The sequence below is a fragment of the Ruditapes philippinarum genome, unplaced genomic scaffold, assembly GCF_026571515.1.
Source record: "Ruditapes philippinarum isolate M1 unplaced genomic scaffold, ASM2657151v2 ctg1453_1_1_1_1, whole genome shotgun sequence".
In the NCBI taxonomy this organism is placed as follows: Eukaryota; Metazoa; Mollusca; class Bivalvia; order Venerida; family Veneridae; genus Ruditapes; species Ruditapes philippinarum.
In genome coordinates this window covers 240,777-265,443 of record NW_026854133.1, presented here as the reverse complement: position 1 = coordinate 265,443, position 24,667 = coordinate 240,777, and the positions used below count along the sequence as shown (strand labels likewise).

At 31.2% G+C, this 24,667-nt stretch overlaps 1 protein-coding gene across 1 annotated transcript in view; it reads right to left on the bottom strand.

The window, feature by feature from the left end:
- Nucleotides 1-5,499: 5,499 nt before the first annotated feature.
- Nucleotides 5,500-24,667, bottom strand: part of LOC132739056 (A disintegrin and metalloproteinase with thrombospondin motifs 9-like) — a 57,876-nt gene continuing 38,708 nt past the window's right edge. Inside the window, exons 4-9 of the mRNA XM_060726707.1 lie at nucleotides 14,584-14,730; nucleotides 14,043-14,134; nucleotides 12,681-12,839; nucleotides 11,526-11,673; nucleotides 9,724-9,726; nucleotides 5,500-5,603 (exon numbers count right to left, since the gene is read on the bottom strand). Coding sequence (XP_060582690.1) covers nucleotides 5,500-5,603; nucleotides 9,724-9,726; nucleotides 11,526-11,673; nucleotides 12,681-12,839; nucleotides 14,043-14,134; nucleotides 14,584-14,730 — 653 coding nt within the window. The remainder of the gene's footprint in view (nucleotides 5,604-9,723; nucleotides 9,727-11,525; nucleotides 11,674-12,680; nucleotides 12,840-14,042; nucleotides 14,135-14,583; nucleotides 14,731-24,667) is intronic.

Genomic DNA, 24,667 nt, shown 5'->3' with positions numbered 1-24,667 from the left:
TAGTGTTGAAACACCCCATGCAAATACATGTACGTTAGTGTGAAACGACCCAAACATTTTAATTAGTGTTGAAATACCCCACGCAAATACTTGCACGTTAGTGTCAAACGGCCCAAACATTTTAAAATAGTGTTTAAACGACGCTGCGCCACGCATTAGTCTTATTATAACAATTTTATCATTTTTCCCTCTTACCGAACACTTATGTACATGTATAATCTCTTATTCACATGTTATACCAAAGTAACTTCACTTCTTCTTAAACACTAGTGCCTTCTTTACCCTTACACATGACTCATATTAAATCCTTTTTACTTGTCACTACCGTCCGTCTTGTAAAACTCTTAATTCATGCTTATAATCATAAAAAACTTTAATGATAATGATGATTGGTATGAAAGTTTTGATGACCTAAATGATACTGATTAAACTGTTGAATGCAATGATGGTTATGATGATAATTTAAGTATTGATGATGATAATTTTCCTAGTGGTGGTAATATTTATCATTGATATGGATGAAGATTTTGGAATGGATAATGATGATATGGATGATAACTATTATGATTTTGATGATGATGAGGAGGAGGAAACGGATTATGATGATGGTGGTGGGGGTGGTTTTACTCTCCTTTCCTATTTTCTACTCTATTCTACTCTCATCTAATCTACACTCTCCTCTCCTCTTCTTTTACCCTACTTTACACTATATTTTACTCTTCTGTCCTTTCTTCTCCTGTCCTGTCTTCTACCCCCGTCTCCTCTACCCTCACTTCAACTCTCCTGTCCTTTACTGGCCTGTACTCCACTCTCGTCTGTACTCTTTACTTTCCAATTACTCTCCTCTACACTATTTTCCTCTACTGTTTGGACAGATAACTCCGACACATAGATAACCCCGACACTTCATTAATATAATTGTTTGAACTTTGTTTTTGAACAAACAAGCATGATTACCTAGTAGTATCGAAGCAGGACAGAATATGATCATTTTTTGTAATTTAACCCTTTTAAAATTTTTTTAAAAAAAAAAACCTTTTACTTTTTGGCAAAAATTTTCCAAATCTTTTCCTTCTACTATATTCCCAAAAAGGGTAGTTAAAACCTGTATTAACAAAAAGGCCCCCCAACGTTTGGGGAAAGAGTTTGAAAATTTTTTTTAAAATAAAAAAAATTTGGGAATTAAAACATTTTAAGTTTGTAAAAAAAAATTATTGATCAAATTTTCCCTGTCTTTGTTTATTTAAAAAATTTTAAATTTGACAGTGTGGTTAAAAGAGCATGTTTTGAAACCCTCATTCAGGCCCTTTAAAAAATTTAAAATTTTTCCTTTTTCTTTACTTTTATTTTTGTTGTTAATGTTAAAGTTTTGAATTAAAATTTTTTGGGTTTTAAAACCTATATAAAAAAAATTTTACGGGAAGAAAATTTAACCCCTTTATGCCAAAAAAATATGTGTTAGTGTGGAATTTATCCCCCCCCAACCGTACTCAACAAAAACTCAATTTTACCTTTTAAAAGATTTCGCCCTGTTTAGCAATTTTTTAAACTAAAGAGTTATAAAAGCCAAAATTTTAGGACTTTTACCCCTTTATAAAGTCCCTTTTTTCAAAAAATAATTTTTTATTTTTCCAATTTTACTCAAAAGGATTTTTTAAAATAAAATTTTAATTAGAATTTAATTTTCCCCTTTTAAAAATAAAAAATTTATTTTTAACAAATTTAAAACCAAAAACCCCAAAAACAAAAATTTTAAAACTTGGGTTTTTGATAACCCCTCTTTCACCATATAATAATAACAATACAAATGAAAATACAAAATTTTAATTATTTTAAACTAAAAATTTAATGGGAAATACATTTTGGAATGTTAAATTTTTTGAAACAGGAATTTTTTTTAAGAAATTTGGTAAAATTAAAAAATCTTTAAAGAATTTTAATTTTTTAATTTTACTTTAATCATTATTTTAATTTTAAATTTCCCAGAGAATTTTTTTATTTTTTGGGAAAATTTTCATTTAGCGCTAAAAAAAATTCAAATAAAGAAAAATTGTAAAAAAAGAAGGGGATAACTACAAATTTTTAAACTTTGAAAACCTTTTTTAAACCTTTTATTTCCCCTTTAAAAGGGGGAGGTCAAAAAAAAACTTTTAATACATAAGTTTTAAATTTTATGGTTTTTCACTTTATTATTTTAAAAAACAATTAAGCCCAAATTATATTCATTTTAAAATTATTTTTTAAAACCCATATAAAATTTACTAAAATCAATGTATATTTTGGGAAAACTGAAAAAACACTCCCCTTTGTACAGGTATTCGTTTGAAAAAATCCCAAACATTAAAACCCAAAACAAATTTTATTTTTTTAAATTTAAAAACAAAAAAAACTAAAATTGAATTAAACCCCAATGGATTAACTTTGAAAATAATGCGATTTTAAAATCATAAAAATCAGGTATATAACCTTAAAAATTTAAAAAAATTATTTTAGAATATTGTTTTTACCCTAGATATTTCCTTTGGTTTTTAACTGGATTTCAGTTTTTAAATTTGATTTTTTTCTATTTTACTTTTTAAACTTTTACGGCAACAAACTAGCTAATCATGTGGTGCCCTAATTAAAACCTTAAAATCTTTAACTATTGCCCAGAAATTTTAAATCGAAGTTTTTCCCCTTAATGTTTTTAAAATGGTAATTTTTGTGTTTTTAAATTTTTTTCCTTTTGAATTCTGTAAAATTTTAATTTTTTTTAAAAAACTAAAAGATTTAAAAGTTTTGTTGTATAAGTCCACCTCTTTTAATATGTAATCAGAAATAAATCCTTATAAAATTTAATTTTGAAAACGCTGAATTTATGAAAAATTTTTTTTTTCACTTTTTAAATTTCCCGGCCATTTTTTGACTTTATGTTTTCTTACGAAATTTGTTGCTTTGGGCTAGCTCTTTTTTTCGATGATAAAAAATTCTTTACTTATATTTTATTTTTTGGGCAAATATCATCTGAGACATGGAATTTTAAATTTACCTTTTGTGGGAAATTTACGAAGGGAAAATAAAAAATACAGATTTAAAATAATGTTTTGATATTAGGGTTTATGTAGGGCATTTCGTTTCTTCTTTTAAAAGCACTTTTTTCCCTTCTATTTGTATATTATTACTTTTTGATCTGTTTCTTTATTTGTTATTTTAAATTTACAGCCCCAAAAAAATAAAAACCCCACTTTTCTACAGCTTTCCTATATTTTATTCTTTATTTTTTCATCATTAAATTTTATTCCCTTAATATCATTTCACTTTAAATTTGCAGGGGGGGCCCCTTTCATTTTTTAAAAAAAACCCTTCCCCGGGGAAAAACTATTTCACGCATGCCAACTTTGGGTAAAAAAAATTCTCTAGGGTTGCCCCCAAAAAATTGGTTTTCTTTCTTTTAATTTAATTATAAAAGCTTTTGTTTTTTCCTTTTAAAAATTAATTTCAAAATTTTTTTTTTAAAGCATTATTTTTTAAATTATAATGCATCTTTTCATTTAAAGGGGAACAAATGAGTTGTTTTTTAAATTTTTCCGAAGTACTTTGATTCAGACATTTTTATTTTCCCCAATTTAAATTTTTTAAAAAAAATTTACTAAATTGTTTTAAATTCTTTCAGTTTTTTCCCGAAATAAAAAAAGGGGGAAAACCCTTTAAATAAAGCTAACATATTACAAAATTTTTTAAATTTATTGTTGTCGTTTCCATAAATCCCAAAAGGAATGCAAAACATATTGTCATAAAAATTAAAAGTGGTTATTCCCCCTTTTTAACAATAAGCTTTATTATTTTTAAAAAAAATTTTTTAAAAAAGGCCCCAATCAGGAGAAAAACAAAGTTTTGTATTTAACTTTCTTTAACCCCTTAAATTTTAGAATTATCCTAAATAGGAGTTACAAATTCTGTTAAGATCTTTTTAAAAAAAATTTAAAGCTGTTATTTTTAAAAAAAAAAAAAAATTTTAGGGAGAGAAATTGGAGAGAACAGAAGACTGTGGAGTACAGGACAGTGGAGGAAAGGAGATTTGAAGTGAGAGTAGATGAGTCGAGGGTAGAGTAGAGGACAGGACATTACAGGGGAGGAGAGTAAAGGAGAAGAGAGGGAGAAGAGGACAGAAGAGTAAAGTGCAGAGTAGAGTAGGGTATAAAAGAGGAGGATAGGGTGTCGAGAAAAGTAGAGTAGAATATAATAGAAAAAAGAAAAGAAGAGTAGAAGAGAGGGAAGAGTAGTAGAGAATAGTTTAGAGTAGAGGCGAGAGTAAAGGGTAGAGAAAAGTAGGATAGAGTAGAGTAGAATAGAGTTGAGAAGAGGAGAGTAGAGTAGAATAGAGAAAGGTGGAGTAGATTTAATTAGAGTAGAGGAGAGAAGAAATGAGTTTAATAGAGAAAAAGAGAGGAGAGTAGGGGAAAGGATAGTAAAAAAAGAAGCTTGGAAAAGAGAGTAGAGATGTGAAGCATAGACTTCAGAGAAGAGGACCGAAAAAAAAGAGTATATATGTGTAGTATAGATAATAGAAGAGTAAAGAAAAGAAGAGTGTAGAAGAAAGTAGAAGGGATTAGAGTAGAGTAGAGTAGAGAAGGGAAGACTACAGTAGATTAGAGTAGAGAAATGTTGAGTAGAGAAGAGAAAAATAGGGTAGAGTAGAAGAGAGGAAGGTAGAGTAGTGGTGTGCAGTATATTTTAGAGAAGAATTCAGTAGAGTGTAGAGGAGAGGAGGGTAGGGAAGAGTAGAGTAGGTTAGAGATGAGTAGAGGAAAGAAAAGTAGAGAACAGTAGAGTAGATTAGACTGTAGTGGAGAGAAGGTAGAGGAGAGGACTGGGGGTTAGAGAATAGTAGAGTGTAGAGAAGAGGCTTGGGGTTAGAGTGTATAGTAGAACAGAGGTGTGTAGAGTGTAGTATAGAAAATAGTTAAGGAGACGACAGAAGAGCAAATTAAAGGTGTGTAGCTTAGAGTCAAATAGAGTAGAAGAAGACAGAGGAAAGTAGAGGAGAGGACAGAGTGTAGAGTACAGTAGAGTAGCGAAGAGTAGAGGAGAGGTCTAGTGTAGCGGAAAAGAAAAAGGGCGGGTAGAAGATTATAGAGTAGAGTAGAGAAAAGTAGTAGAGTAGGTAGTGTAGAGTATTGGATACAATGACAAAGAAAGCAGTAGAGCTCAGATTTTGCATGAAGTATTGTCGAATGGACCTCTACATCTTTTTGACCATAAATACGGTTGCAGAAGCAATTTGTTTCTTTGACCTTGGTTTCCTACAGTTTTTAAAGATAGATCAAACTGCATATTTAAAACCTAGATATTGGCTCAATTTCCTAAATGTTTGTATTTATAGCTACTGTATTTCAATTTTGGACAGAATATGCAGAGTTGTTGATGAAGATTTGTATTTTGATATCAGTTGAATTATTGTTTACCCAATTACATACTTTTTGCTTACCTTAGCATTATATGTCTTGTTAAGAAGTGTTTCTAAGGTGACGTACCATCATCATTATCATAATCATCATCCCCGCCACAACCTTCACTTACATCCTCCTCCTCCTCATCATCATCAATTGGCAGTGGTGTACTCCCTTATCAAAATATTTAATTGATATCATCCTGTTGTTAATCTCCTGCCTGAGATATTTATTAGTTTACAGTTGCTTGGATGACTTGAAGGTTAAAGTGGCATACTAGATAAGCTTGATTAATTTATAAAATACAGTAAAAACTACTTGTAGTAGCAAAGAGGTGCTTTACAAAGTACAATATAATTTTTCTGTCTTTGTTTTGCTGTTTTCTTTGCCAAAGGTCTTATCAATGTTGATTGTAAGGAATTTCTTTTGAATAACTGCTTTTACTACAAACTTGACTGTTTCTTCATTTTTAAAGTATATTCATACTGTTAACATGACATAACTTAAGTAACCAACTTACTAAGTTCTCTCCGCATTAAATTGTTAAAATTGCTCGAGAAATTTTAAAAACCTTTACATAGCCAGATTGAAATTATTTGTCACTCGTTTTAATAATATTTTTCTACATGGTTGTTGCATTTATATGCCTTGAATATTCTTAAATAGTAATGTTCTCCCTATATCTAAAAAGGTTCATTGATGAAACAATCCTCATTGAATAATAATAATTAATATTTATGATGCAACTTGATGACGTGAATTAAAATTAAACAAAAAGAAAAAAATTCTGTATATTAAACAATAAATAATATGCAACAAAAAGCTTTAGAAAGTGAAGGAAAATACACTATTTTCAACCTCAGATTTCATAAATTCCGTCAGTCCATGGGAGGGTCACTCCTCCCACATCTACGCCGTTGCATAGGCTGGCAATATGCTGGCAATAATAGAGTAGGCACATTCTGTATTTTGATAGTAATATACTGTAAAAAATCAGGCTGTGATTATCTTGGGGTACATTCAAGGAGATTGGCGATGCTGGCTCAAACTTAAAAAAACACGCTTTTCGTCTATCATTATGTTATTTTCTCTACTTTTTGTAAAAATCTGCCACCAATATGTCAGCCCCCCACAGTCAACTCTCTTCTGTATCCGCCACTGACGACTAACGTACATGTATTTGCAGGGAAACGGACAAAAGCCCTCCCGGACATCCCCTTCAAAAATGACAAGGAGGACAAAAGCCCTACCGTAAAAAAAGTAAACAAGACTGGGCGGACAAAAGCCCTCCCGTGAAAAAGACTGGGAGGACAAAAGCCCTCCCGTAACACCACTATATATGTATGGTAAATACCTGTGTTCTTTTCAATGCACTCAACATATTAATATCAAAACATATATGTTTGAAAGTAATCCTTTCATATTTACGTGAATTAATATACACTTACAGATATTAGCACTTATTATTAAGATGCAGGTCTGGAATGTGCTTAAGCTCATACAAACACGTTTATGCCCATGGAATAAAATATATTCATGAATACAATTTTAATATGTTGAGTACATTGAAAAGAAAATACAAGCTATTCAACGTACATATATGTTTATGCTGCTAGAAGGCCTTTGTCCGCCCTGTTATTTTCACGGGAGGGCTTTTGTCCGCCCAGTCATTTTTACGGCAGGGCTTTAGTCCGCCCTGTTATTTTCACGGGAGGTCTTTAGTCCGCCTTGTCATGTTTGGGAGAGAGGGCTTTTGTCCGGGGACGCTTTTGTCCTACACTAGTTGTTGCAGGGAGTGTTTCAATACTAATTTATATGTTTGGGATGTTTCACATTAACGACTTTGCTGAGGCCGTTTCAACACGTACATGTATTGGCCGTTTCAACACTAATTTATATGTTTGGACAATTTCACATTAACAATTTATGTTTTTGCTTGGCCATCTCAACACTTACTTATATATTTTGGCAGTTTCACATTAACGTTTTTGTTGAGACCGTTTCAACACTAAGTTATGTGCTAGAACAGTAAAAGATAAGGGAAAAGACACATGACTGGTAGTAATTTGGGACTCTTGACTTTAACTTTAAAGAAGGATGGTGATAAATAACAAAAGATATAACGAAGTTAAGAAGTTAATCAAAGCTTTAATGACTGATTGCGTAGATACTTTTATATGATTTAAAAACAAAATGTACAACAGTAAATAAATGTCTCTTTATTTAGTTTTAAGCATATATGTTCGATAAATAAGAAAATATCATTAAAGATCCTGTATGTTGTAATAAAGAATGTAACAACACTTCAGTGATTTTTTATAGGCATATAATTATTCTACTAAAAACAATTTTCAAACATTTACGAATATGTTTATCATGTACTGCAAATGTTTAAGCGCATTTTTTGTAATCAGTAAAATATATTCACTCATTTGTTTTTGAAAAAATTGGCTCGGACTTTATAAAAAATAAATTTCTAATAACCCCCTTTACTTTATTTACATGAGATGTCAATTCGGTAATATCTTTACAAATAGTGCTTTCTGGAACTTATAATATTATTAAATCTTCATTGGAGCATCATAATTATGAAATTAAACCATAACAAAATTGAGTTACAGGATCTTTAAGAATACATACATTTTATTTATAGGTACTCAAAGTAAAACAACAAGATTCGGTTCTTTCTTTTTTTTGATGCTATGCTTTAAAACAAAATAAAGAAAAATAAAATTTTATACTGCATTATCTAAGACTTACATAACACAACTTATTTCTTCGGCTGAAATTTGTTAAAATTTATTAAATCTTTATATTTATGCACTGATTGACATTAAGAACAACAACGAAAGCAACAACCACATAAAATATGCTAAAATGGTCTTTCTGTAATTAAGATTAGAAATAATTTCATGAATCACTCAATGGAGACACTTGAGCGGCTCTTATGTGTCAGATCAAAGTTGTTTGCACGGTAAAATACCGGCGTAACTTGCTGGGCGTACGAATGCGATTATGGTGTTGCTGTTTACAGCAGTAAGCCACAATGAATTTACCAGAGGATAGTAAAGCCCCCGCATCGTTACTTGGCAAGCTGCCAAACAGTTTACAAGTACTTGATGCCTTCATTTTCACAAGGAACCTATTTCTTCTGTACATGCCAGAACAGATGTACAGTGCGAATGAGCGTAGAAAGAATTTCATGATTAATCACAACGAAAATGGCACGCACAGTTCAGGAATCGAACCCGGATCGACCGATTTACATTTCTACATATTGAGCTAAGCGGACGGTGCAATTGCAGTGAGAAAATGAGCCCGTAAGTATACACCAGAGTGGCACCATATCTAAAGTGCATACAACAAACAAATCCACAGCGGCTGGAGGTAAACATTTAGACATTTCGATTGATTTAGAATATTTTGTCGAAGTTACCTATAATTAAATTAGTAAATATGGGTCCTTTTTAATCCTATTTTTTATATTTAAAAAAATATAATATATGAATCATCATGATTTAAAATATAAGCGTTTTGTATGAGTTTTATTTTTTTACGGAAGAATTTAAAACTATCTTTAAACATATTAAAAGAAATGCTCCGTTATTAGATAAATAAGGTATTAGTTCAGAGGCATGTAATACAATAACTGTACTTCTTATGTTGTGGTATGCTTTTGTAATGATAAAACTATACATGTTTTTAGGAATAACACTGAAGCAAGTTTTAGGTATCGTGTTTAGATAATTATATAGTTCAGTGTTCGAAATATATTACACAATTTGTTGACAACAACAACAACAACAATACACGCACACCCAACCTCTTAAACAGCAACAAAAAAAAGCAACACACTCACCCTCGTATAACGACAACACAACAACACACCCACACTCATCCCTTAAAACAACAACAACACACACACTCACCCCTAAAACAACAACAACACACCACACTCACCCCGAAAGCAACAACAACAACGCACCCACACTCAGCCCCTAAAACAACAACAACACACCTACATTCACCCCCTAAAATAATGACAACACACCTACACGCATCCCCGTAAAACAACAACAACAACAATACACCCAATCTCACCCCTTAAAACAAAAACTGCAGCAGCACACCCACACTTACCCCCTAAAACAAAAACAACAACACACCTACATTCACCCCCTAAAACAACAACAACCTATCTACACGCACACCCGTAAAACAACTACAACAACAACAACAATACACCCAACCTCACCTCCTAAAACAAGAACAACAGCAGCACACCCACACTTACCCCCTAAAACAAAAAACAAAAAACAAAACAACAACACACCTACACTCACCACCGTAAAACTACTACAACAACAACAAGACACTCACCACCTAAAACAAGAATAACAGCAGCACACTTATACTTACCCCTTAAACAACAACAGGAACAGCATTATTTACGTAATATGTATATATGAATTATAACCAAGACAAACAATGCAATATATTGTGTTTAAATTCTAATGTTTGTTACACATAACATCGATTGTTATAAAAACATTTTATGCACTCTCTCACAGCTCCATATCATGAAATGTTAAATTGTAATCCTTTAGGCTTTATGCAATTAGATTTTGAATTGAAAATTGAATTAAATATAACTTATAACACAATGCAATTACGAAATACGAGTTACACAATTAATGAAAAAGCTTTAATATGCGGACAACAGAACACTTATTTAGCTAAACAATTGATTAACTATAATTCTGAAATACTTTTAATTGATACATTGTAATAATATCGAGGTGTAAATGCATTAAAATGCATAGTTGATACTGACGACATATTATTAAAGAGTATTTGATATAACTGCCAAGTTTGTCAACAAACGATACAAATTACGCTTCAAATCGGACACTATTTGATGTAAGCAAAAAATACCATCTTTATATGAAATACCATCTTTAATTTCTTAATCGGCAATGGTTCCATAATTGCAAAATTTAAATTAAAAAATATATCATGTAATGGATGGTGAGAGAAGTAAATTTTTTTTTAAGTTTTTTTCTCTTGACAACGACCGGTGTATATTAAGAATATGCCTACAATTACTACATATATGCGTTGATGACCAAGTTAAATCAGTTTATGCTTATGTAAAACAAAAATTTTGCTCACCATTAAAGGGACTCCACTGAGATGTTTTTGAAAATCGGGGCTGGAAATATTTTTTTCGAGATTCATGTTTCAATTTCATGCAGATCTAGAACAGTTACTTGTGTGCAAAATTTCAAATCATTAGCTCAATTCATTTTTCCAAAATGATTGTCTAATTGTGAAAAATGACCCAAGATTGAAAAGCATTGCAATGATTTTCACTGAAATTGAAATATATGTTTTTTGGCTTTTCGTCCTCAATGGAGATAAACATGTATACTACTGAGGTCGACCATTGATACAAATATAAAACCTCTTCGTTTGAACATTTTCACATTCAAAATAACAGATAATACACTAGTAAAAGATCCTAAACAATCCATAATGAAAGCAAAATAAAAACGTTTGTATAAATGTCTGAATAAAATCACATCTTTTCAACTTGTCGCTCATTAGCTTCTAGGATTACACAAGGTCACTGTCAATCACACTTTGGACTCGTGGCACTCTCGTCTGCTACCACTATAAAAATTATAAGAAAACTAGTTGATTAAAGCATCATGCCTCCAGATTCATATTTATTTTCATGAAATTTAGATAAAGTTATGGAATGCATAGTTAATCTCAGACTTTGTCCAGCGCAACTTTGAAAAAAGACTCAATATACATGTTCCTCTTTTTTCTGCACAATACCATCCGTCTGAGAATTATATGTATGGCTAGTAGATTCGAAGTAAGAGATGAAATAGAATTTTAGTAACCGTCGTATCACAATTCAATTATGACGCCATTATTTAAAGAGGCAAAGTAGAAAATTTTATCTGAATAAAACTTTATGCGTATATCAAAACGTTTGTTTCATTATGCCAAGTGCAAAAAAGTAGTATGATTTTATTTTTTGTAAAAAATTAAAAATATCCTTAGTAATCTATGTGCATAACTTGCCATCATTCTGGTTGTAGGCGATAAACAATTCACCGTTAGGATCGCACCGGGCACAGCCACCTCCACAGTTTGCAGATATCATGTTGTTGTCGATGGTTCTTTGAAAATTTGTTATTGTTGGTATATGACCATCTGTAATCCATTCAACCTGAATAAGATGAAGAAGAAGAAAAGATGTCGTCAGCAAGTTTATTGTCATATTATCAAGACAAATTTAGTCGCCCCGTACATTTTATCAAATAATTTATATTTTCGATCCTTGAAGATCGTTCAGCACGATATTATTATTATTATTATTGTGTGTACAAGTAAGTAAGTAAGTAAGTAAGTAAATTATTTATTATCGTGACATGTGCATTGACATAATTACAAATATACATATCATATAAGTAAACATAAACTAGGCACCCGGCCCGATGGGCCTATATGTCACCATGGCAAATGCTATTCATTATAACATGCTATAAAATACATGTTTGTGGTATCTAGTCGCGTGGTTCCAGTTTTCCTACATGAATACAAAATAATCACCATTTGGATGAGCTGCCTGCTTTTTAAATATGTCTTTGGCAACTTGTCCGAGATATGCAGGATTCATTACTTCTGACCCTCTTTCAAAATTCCATTTTATTTAGAGTTCTACCCATTGTTTTCTCATTTAGGACACACGCATTGTTTTACTTGGGTATGTTACTTAATTCAAAATGTCACCATATTCATGTTTAGATGTTGACTTATGCTAAAGCAGGTGCTAGGGGGCTTGGATGGTAGCTTGCACTTTCAAGTGCCGTCCATGAACAGACTCAATCATCCGAGCTGACAACATTTGCAATTTTGTCGTTTTTGGCATTCTTTAGGATTCTTTTTTCATATATTTGATTGTGTCTGTTCATGAGAGATAATGAAACAATGCAACATCTCTCAAGCCTCCTAGCACCGGCTAAATGTAATTGAAGGCTTGTTCCCATTAATGTTTGTAGTCATAAAACATTTTTGTTTACGTTCCATCATAACGAAATGTTGTCGCTTATTGTTTTTATCGAATAAATACGAAACTTGATTATTGTCGTACTTTCATAAAAATGTCCCTGAATAACAGCAAATCATCAAGTCTACATCAGAAATCATGTAGCTTAAAAGATGAAATATGTATACCTCATTCCTAAATTTCAGCCCTGTACCTTGCAAGGAGATGCTGAAATATCCTTCCGCACTACAAGCGCCGCCTCTTCCATACGGTAGATCGGGAAGATCAGAGTTATCTTGTGGAGTACTTGTACTGAATATGAAGTCATGACGCATGATTTTCCCCTCCTGGAAATTATAATCGCGTAAAAAAGCTTATCAATGTTTTTACACGTGTGTGTAAACAGTTATATTTATATCAAGTCTTTAAGTATTATTTTTCTTTTCGGAATATCTGGCTCGAGGGTAACTGTTAACTGCGTTAACGAGCCTCTGTCGAGTTTCCACTGGACAGATACCCGAGAGATAGATATTTTTACCTGTTACGACAACCAGTGCTTGATTCTATAATTTCTGTTTCTTGCATATAACATATAACTGATATTTCGGGAAGTGATTACGAAAATATGTATTTTTAGTTAGCACTTTTCTCTTATACTATGAAGAATCATTCAAAGGACATTCTAAGAATGCAACTCATACATAACATGCGCGCGGGGATGACGTCAATTAAAGCACTTGACTTGTCTTACACGTGTAAAGCAGCTGATATTCAAGAAACAAGTTTAAAAGCATTCGGATTATATTTTTGTTAAAAGAAATATGATTGCATAAAGGTTACTTTATAGTTAAAGAAATAAAGGCTTCTATTTTGTCAATGCATGCACATTTTTCTTAATGATAAATACATCTTGCACTGAACATGTAGTCTTGAAAATCTTCGACATATTAAAATACACATTAAAAGGTACATTATGTCTCAGAAATCCATATTTTCTCTTTAGAAATCCGAAGCACATGTGTCCCGTACTTCACTTCAGTCTTGATATATTTTTCTGGTCCTTTTGGATCATTGATTATAGCACTTTTAAATTTTGAAAATTGAGTACCGCTCAAGCCGGTGCTAGGGGTTTTGAGGGATGTTGCACTTTTTCACTATCCCTCATGTACAGACTAAAATAAACCGAGTCGGAAATTTTAATGTAATTTTGTTGTGACCAATACTTCCGAGGATCACACTTCTTTGGGCAATTGAAGAAAGTAGGCTGAACGCTCAGTAATGTGTCGTTAAGGTATCAAAATGTAAACAAAGTAGCATTTTGACTTCCATTCAAAATAGTTTAGCTATTTACCAATTGCAAACAGAAAAGAAGCAAACGTTTGTTTATGTATGTGGTAATGAAATTATTTTGTTTAAACCGTAACAAATTAACAAAAATTTAAAGATTTTGAGAAATAGAAATGAAAGCATTTCTAAGGCATAATGGGCCTAATAATATCTAATTTGGATAAATTAAAAACATGACATGACTTTGATTTTCTAAATGATACCATGATATTGACACGTATTTTCCTGAATCTCTTGAACACGTCTTTTAACGTTGGCTCCCCAGCATAGAATCCATAATTGTCTTTTTCATTTACTGAAATAGATAGTAATAATGTTTACAATACGACCCGATTAACTTAGATCATCAATTTATACGATTTTATATATAATTGATAAGTCATTATTTCTTCTTCTTATATATTTCTTTAAATTACATTTTAAAATGGTAATTAACATGCAAATTTTGTCATTATATAAATAGCCATCAGACAATTTTATATAGCACAAGTGCAGTTAAGGAATCGATATATATTGATAAATGTTTTGCGAGTCGGTGGCTTAAGAAAATACCAATTTGATGTTCTCTTTAGCACAATACATACGTGTACTCATAAATGATTGCAGACAAAACTAGATGTATTATTTTCAAATATGCACGACATTTACTTATCTTCAACCTAACTCTTTTTTCGAATTAACGAATTAACCGCTAGAAATTGTATTGAAATCAAAGCGTAAAAGCGGAAAATTTATGTTCCAAACCTGATATGTACTCTAGCGGTTCTTCTGTGGACATTCCAGCGCAGTATATTTTGACCATATGACCTCCGAGAACTTCCGAATATAGCCAGTATTCACCATCAGTGTAGGAGGGCCTACATAGTTTGACATCTTTACATGTCCATGGGACTGAATACACAACATCATACTAATATAATTCATACTAATATAATTCATAATAATAAAATTAATACTAATATGATTCATAATATTAATATAATTCAAGCAAATATTGTTCATGCTAATATAATTAAAATAAATATAACTCATGCTTATTTAATTCAAGCAAATATAATTCAAACAAATATAACATGCTAAAACAATACATACTTTTATATTTCGTTCTAATATAATTAATATTTATATAATTCATGCTTATGTATTTCAAACAAATAGAATACATACTTATATGATTCGTACTTCTATGATATAATTCATGCTGATATGATTCATGAATAAAATATATACTTATATAATTCATGATTATTTACTTCATGCCAATATAATTCATGCTAATGAAATTCATGCTTATATAATTCATGCTCATTCATACTAATGCAATTCATACTTTTATAACCTATGTGAATATAATTCATGCTTATATAATTTACGCTTATCAAATTATTAGATATACTTCGTGCTTGTATAATTCTAGCTTATATTAACCGTGCTTGTATAATTCATAGAAATGTAATTCGTGTTAATAAAATTCATTCTTGTATAATTCATATTAATATAATTCATGCTAAAATTATTTACGCTAATCATAATTCATTCTTATATATTTCATGCTAATATAATCAATACTGTTAAAATCCATGCTGTAAAATTAATGCTAAAGACCCTTAGAAGTATTGAAGGGTTTCCTCTATAGATACAAAACCATTTTTACAGATGACTGAAAAAATGACACAAACTGATTTAATAAAACATTATATCTTTAGGAAATGGTTGCCCAAATAAACTTAATACAGATGTGTTATAAATATGTTGTGTAAAATTTGAAACGATTCTTGAAAGATCGCGAAAATATGTTACAAATGTTCCGTACCTTGTAACAGAAAGTAAACTATTCAAATGCAAAATATTAACCTTACATAATTCATGTCAACTATGAATGAACTCATAACTTAGAGTAGCTTATATTTGCGTATGTTTTCATACTATCACGGTGTCTGAAAATGTTTGTGTACAAATAAAGTGCCAAAACGCTAGTTACCATACGGAAAGATTTTAAAATAACAGAAAGATAATTATTTTGACATATATTTTATTGCAAATATTGAATTTATGAATAGTTTATTTGCAAAGTATTAAATGGCCTTACATTTGAGTTACGCAAGTTGGTTACGCATCTGTAGTTTTGAAGTGTATGAATTCAAGGTAAATAACGCATTCCGCAACCAAATCCAGGAACAATCGACCAATAGAATTCATAGACTGTTATCTAGTTACGGTACGAAATTCATACGCAGAAACAAGTCTATAGAGGCGAAAAACTTCATTTGACAGTTCTGTTCGAATAAGCGTTACCAATGTTAATATGAAAATGGTCCACTAGGAAAAATTTTGTAAACGTTATTGTCAATAACTAATTAACGTAAACAAATTCATTATATATTAACTGAGTATTTCTATGTGTGCAACGGATATAATACGGCGTAACTTTTGATCTTACAGGAAACATACGTAAGCGCGCATCATTAACCATTTTCTTTGTGCAGGGAACATTTCCGCGAGAAGGACACTTAATATCTACCAGATTATCACTAATATATTATTACAAAGAACAATAAAGATAATTTAAGTTTGGTTGTATGCAAATATAACTTTTTATTACTGTTATTCTTTATAAATATACAAAAGAGTAAAAGGCTTTTATTATAAAATATTCAGTAAAAGGTATTACACCATCAAATTTGACATATCCAGATTGACCTAAATTAAGCAGATAAAAAACAACAAGTTGAAGTTGTTTTTGAAAATTCCGTCATGAGTATATATCTTAAAACTACGTACAAGGTACTCAAGGATATTTTGAACTTACAAACACTCGCAGATGTACGCATATGGGGGTTATCATTGAAATCCATAATGTAAAGAAAAAAAAAAAACAGGTTACAGTTTCAATGGGCCTTTTCATGTGCAGTCCTGGAAATTGAAAGTTACTTTTGATGCCCCCTTCCCTATTGCCGGCTTTGACAAAATTCAACATTACATTACAATAGTGATTGTTTGAGCTTACAAACACTCGCAGATGTGTGCATATGGTGGTTATCACTGAAACATTACTTTATTTAGTTTTTCTCTTTTAGGACACATGCATTCTTTAAACATTGGGGATCTTACACCAATTTTCGTGAAAAAAAAATACGAAATTGTCTCAATGAAGGGTTCATGATAATCGCTCATAAATCAAAGAAAGACAGGACACAACAATAACAACAACAAAACAAAAAACAAGCAAACAAGAACATAATTTTAAGAATTTTACAATGCATTTAATAAGGCGTTAATGTGCAGATACATGTTAATTGGAAAAGAATTGCCCATAAATGATTACAGAAACAAAGTGATTTTACTGTTTATAAATTCTATATACATGTAAATATTTTGTTAGACATCGGTTATTAGGGGTGTGGAAGGTAGCTAAGTACTACTCTTTCGTCAATGAACATGGTTTTCAAGACTTTCAATTTTGCCGTTTTGTGTGTATTTAGGGATAATGTTTATAATATCTCTATTTTGTACATTTAAATGACTTAGGTTATTCTATACTTATACATGTGACAAGTGACAAAATAGAGGTAGTTTTAATTAAATTTGTTATTGTTTTTTATCTGAAGTATTTAAAAGTTACAATAACAACAACAAAAACAAAAACAATTCTAATGAATTTAATTTATCACGGAGTTACATACAACATCAAGAAATTAAAACTAGTAATTACTACAAAGACAATTAAGATTATTTCCGTACTTATACATTTGCAGACATGTGAGGCCCCTTTTTGATAACATCGTTGGTTGGTTTTACATGGCCTTGAACTACAGCTTCCAACCATTGTCTGTAAAAAAGGCAGCCTATATGACTGAAATACTGTTGGGAAAAGGCATAAAATGAAACAAACATACAAACCGTAAAACAGGAGGAAAAATCAAAAACCATATATGTTGCATTTAAGCGACCATCATCATCAGCTTTTATTTTCTGTTGTTAAAACAATTTTTTTTTTTAACTTAGTATTTCAGTAATTTTAGCTTTGACAAAAGTGCCTCATATCACTGCAAAGCCTCCTAATACTTCAGCGTCCCAAGAGGTACTTATAACGCTTCAGTGACGGTCGTTTTCAAAAATAGAAGATCGAAAATGAAACGCCCGCTTTACTAATTTATATATAGAGAGAAGAGGTATCAAGTGGTTTCCTTTTATCTTCGGCAACTTTCAGTTTCAACCTTAATTATTTTGATTTGAAAATTATATCAACCGATTTATCTAAAAATAACATATCTAATCTTTAGAAAAGCTGGAGGTCTCTTTAAAACATGATTTGTTAATTACACAAAAACTATTCAAATTTGTATTGACTGACAGAAAAACCGAGCATGAACTTTTTTAAATTCAGCGCACATAATGGCAATTAAATAGGTATTTTCTTATTTCGATAGACAAAAACATTAAAAATAAAAAAAGATAAAAAAATGTTTAGACAATCAAAATCAAGGTAATTTTAAGATCAAATTTATATCTGAATGTTTCAACAATTTGAATTTGAGATTATTCTATTTAATGATTTAATAAGTCATCCCAATTTAAATAAAATTATAAAAATTGACCTTAATGGTCAAGGTTTATATCAAAGTAAAGACAAAACTTGACCACTAAATCATTTCGTCTTTGATATAAGTGTTGATTTGTCCAAGTATAAGTCAAAATAGTAAATACATAAGACAGTTATAATATTTGAGGGGTTAATTAATTTGTGAGGCCTTGACGGCCATTGTCATTTTAAGGTAATTTTAAAATAACATTTAACGCGTCAATTAGGTCAGAAGTGCATTTTGTCCAAGAATAACTCAAATCTTAAAAAAATATAGGTATGGCCAATTTAAGTAATTATCTGACAGTCAAAGTCATTTCAATGTCAAGGTCCTATTTGAGTATTTTTTTCATTATGAAGCGTATTCTTCCCAAGTTTGATTGGAATCTCAAAACAAATAACAACAAATTTAAGAGGGACAAAACAATAATTAGACTTCAATTGTCAAGTTCACTTTTTTCAAATAATCTTGATTGTCCACTTTTTGTATTACACAAAATATACCCAATTATAGTGGAATTTTTTGGAATATTTTATCTTCAAGGTCATTTTTTTTAAATTTAAGGTCAAGTTCACTTTAGTCTTCTCCTTAAGGTGTTTTGTGATCAAGTATTATAATAATCTATTTATATATAATACATTGCAGAACCCATTTAAATATTCAATTCCACTTCGGTTCTGTCCGTGTAGTACGAGAATTAATATGGAGTATATAACTAATATTTTGAAGGTCACACCAGCTAAATGAACAGGTCCGGATTACATCCGCAGTAGTACAGTCGGTTAAGTGATGGCCTTATATATGAGAGGTCCGTTGTTCGATCCCAAACGCTGCAATAGTTTTGGACCTAATCTTTCTTTATGTTTGCAGTATGTCTTATTGGAAACGTGCTTGCATATTAAGTTGGAATATAAAGCATCTTAGAAACAATGTTTGGTGTCGAGTTTAATCTGAATGAAATAAAATGAAATTAATATTAATTCTTAAACCTTGCTATTTAAACAGAGTAAGTGCAAATTATATTAAAACAAAACGGACAACATAAAATCAATCAATCAATTCTATAATGTTGAAAATATAAATAAGGAAAAAAACATGTACATTCGCGGCTTCAATCTTACAAGACGTAGGACTTTTATAAATTATAACCCCGTAGTTTACCCTATTGAGCTATGACGCTCAACATAATTATTATTTTATAGACAGAAAAAAATGGACAAAAATCTTTCGAAAAAATATATTGTGTGCATTGACCGTATAATTATTATGCAATTGACAGGTTTATAAAACCAAACAATAACACAATTATAGCCAGTTATATTGTTTGGCAATATTGACCAGTGACTGATTTATTTTCGGGAGAAGTTTTTGATAGTTTCTGTAATTTATTACGATTTACCAATTGATTTTAATGATAGCAAAGTTATCGATACATTAAATCATACTATCCAACCAGTATACAAGTGGTTAGTATACTGGCGTAACCATCGCGCTGTTTTAAGTTCAAATCCTTATTTTATTTTTTTACAGATTTCACTTACTATTTCTTTTAAATATATGCAACATTAGTGGATGAATAATTTGTTTAAATCCGTAACATTTACTTCGGAATCCGATAATTACCGACAAAAGGTCAATGAGTATTTAAATGTCTCGGGTTAATAAAGTTACAGACGACAAAAACAAAAACATGACCATCTTTTTAAGTTTTCAATAAATGTCACAATATGGAAAAACCCTTACTGCAGTAGAGATATTGTTAAAATACTACAAATTTAGTCATTCTTTGCATATAACATGTAAATTAATACAAAAATTGTGAATATTTCCTCTTTTCTTAAAACCTTAGTGCAAAATTCTCAATGTGATTTTTTTCGGCTGATCTGGAGGCATGCAGCATTATAACAAATTAGTCCCCCATCTGTATACAAAGCGACTTTTTGTGTGAATGAATTGAAGTACTTACGCTTGGCCATTCGCTGATATCAGAGAAAATAGAGCCGACTTTGGTCTCAAACTCCGATGGATCAACAGACGACTGGTCAGCATCGTTCAATTTACATGTGTTCTCTGGTCTGTCATAGTCAATAGATTTACATACAGACATTGACATACAGGCTCGTGCACACTCTTGATGATTTATATCATTAATTTCACGCACGGAATGACCGATCAATGCTTTATTAAGATTGTCCTTGCTTATTTGAAATGGTTCACACGTGCTTGAATAAACAGTTCCGAGTAAGTTAATAATTACAAATCCTGCAATCAAAGCCATTGTTTTTTACTGATGTTACGTGAGCTTTTAGTCAACCAATACTGAAATGAAATCTGTATTATGACCGTATCTTATCACACGGGACACTCGCGTCACTATGATATGTAATGCCAGTCTCCCGTTTTTATCGATACAGCGCATGCGCAAGTTCCAGATATGCGAAAATTATAGACTTTTGTGGCTTAAACGTCCAATCAAGATACAGGTTTAAGTGTCGTTTCTTATCAAGCTATTTTTATTGGGTTTGAAAACATAAGCATTTTGATTATCTAGAACAATCTTTTTCACAGTAAAGTACAGAAAAAGTATTTCAGAAAAGTGTATATTAAAAGTAGCGATCATCACTGATAAATATAATTTAACACACTATTAAATTCATTTAGTATTGTACATCAACTGTTTACATTTTAAAAAAAATTAATAAGAATGGGAAATAAATTATATTCATCCATACATGCGAATCAATAGTTAATAAATATTTAAATGGATTTTAAATGCTTCAGGGACATTTTCGTATTCGTAAATACTGATTTTACTTTGTTATTGGCTGTATAGTTTTAAAAGAAGTAATGACAACATATATGCATATCAAAAGTAAATAAATATCTAAATATATGTTTATTTGCGGAGAATATATTACAGAAAAATACATATACCGGCTCATGCCTCCTGATAAACACCGTACCGCCCTGAGGTCCTGAAACCTACTGAAAAAAAAATTAACACAGGAAAAAAGATCTCAAAAATCCATTAAGTGTTTCGTATGCACAAACAACCAAGCATTTGGACTTATTGGTATTTCTTTGATATTTATGTTACACTTTCCGGCATATGTATTGACAGAGAATTTCTACTTAAACAAACGATGTATGTAGTTTCTTCCTGTTTCAAATGAAATTATTGATGACAAGAAGGTTAGCATCCATTGACTGTTGGCCGGTCTCTGCGGAATAACGGATGCTTTAGGAATATATGCATTCCCAATATCGAGGAGAGGGGGAGCATCGCTATGTAAAAACGGAAGAAATGTTACAGGCTCGGTTACATTGTTCATGGACGGAAGTGGCAAGTGCAAACTAGACAGTCAATGCTCCTATCACCGGCTTAAGCAGTATTCAACAGCTTAACATTAAAATGGTGATTGTTTTTAAATAATCAACCGAAAATGTATTAAAACGTCAGTGACCATGGAACCTTCAATGTGAAACTTTCGTTCAATTGGATGAAAAATGACGTATGGTATCCAATAAATCATGACTGGTATTTATATAAAATGGCATTTGAAACTTGAAATTTTGAACAATTCATGTACAATTGTAGACATTTTTTATAACCACATCACATACATGTATTTTGGTTGAACATTTAATTTTACTGATTTTTTTTTATTTAATAGTTCATTATGTTTATTCAAGTGTAAAAAACCGATGTGGTTATACTGTAAAACACTTATTATTCGCGAAAAAATTTATTTTCGCCAATATTCAGGAGTTTTCTATGATGCGAATTCATATTTCTCGCGAATATTTCACTTTGTCAATACACTTGTCCGAAAATGAACACTATCCGAAAATACGTACACATGGAAATATATATCTGCGGGAAAGTATCGAAACCAGTTCTAGTTACATCATGTAGATATTCAAGTGTTGTACAGCATATACATATCGTACAGATTACTAGTATGAAATATTTACCATTATTGAGGAATTGGAAAAAACTTCTTCGCTGCATATTACCTGTGTCAAGGAAGGTAACTGTGACTTGCACTAGAATTAAGTACATTTGTATAAACAAATTAATGCGTCTCACAAAACTTTTAATGGTGTTTCTACAGATTGTTCTAATTAATGTGAAAATCTGTCCAACTTAATGGATTAATTAAATTTCCAACACAATTTATCAAGGTCAATGTCTATTGAACAATACCGGCCTGCACCCACCCACGCTTGATCATCTCATTCCCATCTCATTGGTACAAATTCTGCGAGTTGTTCGTAACATTTCTATTTATTGTATCCTATTGTATTGTACTACAGTTTAAGCCGGAGGGTAAACACAATCGTTTACTACAGGTTAGGCAAATTACAGTACCGTTTAATTCATTTTCGTCTGCTTGCCTTTGAATGGCTAACCAGTGAAACTTTACCACTTTGACAAACACAGTGAACATATCAAATAATTATCAAACTTTATTGACATCGTCCCACAATAAACGACGGAAAGATAGTGAACGGACAGGACAAAAAATATTCGAATGACATCGGGTTTCCGGTTTCACATTTTCGGGAAGACGCAAATTCATGTTGACGCGAAATAATTATTTTGGAAATTTTGCCTCAAATTCGCGAAATAAGGTTCTTGCGAAAAAATAAGTGTTTTACAGTAATCAAAAGCAACGCAATGACGGGTTCTTGGTAAATTATGCATAGTTTGAGTTGATCAATGTTTGAACATTAATTGATATTGCTCAGTCTAGAAATTGGAAACTGATAGCTGAGACCAAAGTAGGTCAGTTGACTGTTGTATTGTTTTTGTTCTTGAAGTTTGAAGGTAGTCTTATATGAACAGGCTCAACCAAACCGAGCCTGCAACATTTTCAATTGTGTTGTGTTTGACTTTCTTTACGGATTCTGTTTTTCTCTATTTTACTGCAATGCTTACCCGCTAAAAAAATTCTAACATCGGACTATATCGTAATAAATCGGTCATTTCCGAACGTAATTTTTCACAATCTACGGTATTTAATAACTTTAAACTGTTTATAACTGAAATTTTACATAGCGGTAAAGGATAAGTGATTGTTAATAATCTCATGCCCTAGATTTTGAAAAATTACTGTCTGGAAATAGCCGATTCGATGCGATATTGGCCGATGTTAGATTGTTTGGCGGGAAATCATTAAAGTAAGCCTACCTTAAGTTGGGACTCAGAGCTTGGCTGTTATTACCCAGCTCCTGGTTCAAAGAGGGCTCCATGTGCTGAATATTTCCTTTAAGGACCCATTATGCCTGAGAAGTTCTATAAATTGTATGCCTTTTTCTTTTTTCGGTATCTGGTTCAACTTTTTTAAAAGTACTCATTTGCCGCATAGATGAACATTTTTTACACATTTTTACTTTTGTTATATTGAGCTTTCATTTTGTATGAAAGTCAAAATACTATTTTGTTTATCCGATACCATTTGCTACTTTCTTCAGTTGTAAAACATCTAAACTACTCTAACTATATGAATAATAAAATATTCAATACATCGGCACCGGAATATAGATATTTTTCTAAAATTTGAAGTAAATATTAAAAAAATTCTCTACACCGACGACTGTGCATATTGCGTCCATGTTTCATCATCTTGCTAACCTATTATTGTAATAAGGGACAACGTCAAAAGTCGGTCAAAATTGTATTGGTCATAGCTGAACATTTTGATTTACATTTTTGACATCCCCTAGTGTGGCACGATACATGCAAATTATAAGTTGACATATTCTTATTGATGTACTTGTAAGTCAAAACTTTGCGCGTTTCGTATAACGCGCCTACTCTTAATGTGTCTACTATAATTATTGATAAACTATATTCAGGTGTAAAACATTTAACATAATATAAATATATTAGTTAGAAAAAATATTCAACTACATGATCTCAATATTCAGTGAGAATATAATAGAAAAATAATAAAGCTATTGATGGTCATAATAGCGCGTTTGTAATGTACATATCCTGCCTCTCCTTGTGACAAGTCTTTTTCGCATAATTAGATTATGGACCAAATAGGTAAAGGTCCCACTCCTCAAGCGGCTAGTGAAATAATTTTAAATATCCCTGTTTTATACTTAAATTTGAAGTTATTATAAAGAACAAATTGCTTCACCGTCGACTGTGCATCAGGCGTCCATGTTTCATCAACTATCCTACCTACTACTGAAATAAGGGACAACGTCAAAGCTTTGACTCGGGTTGACCC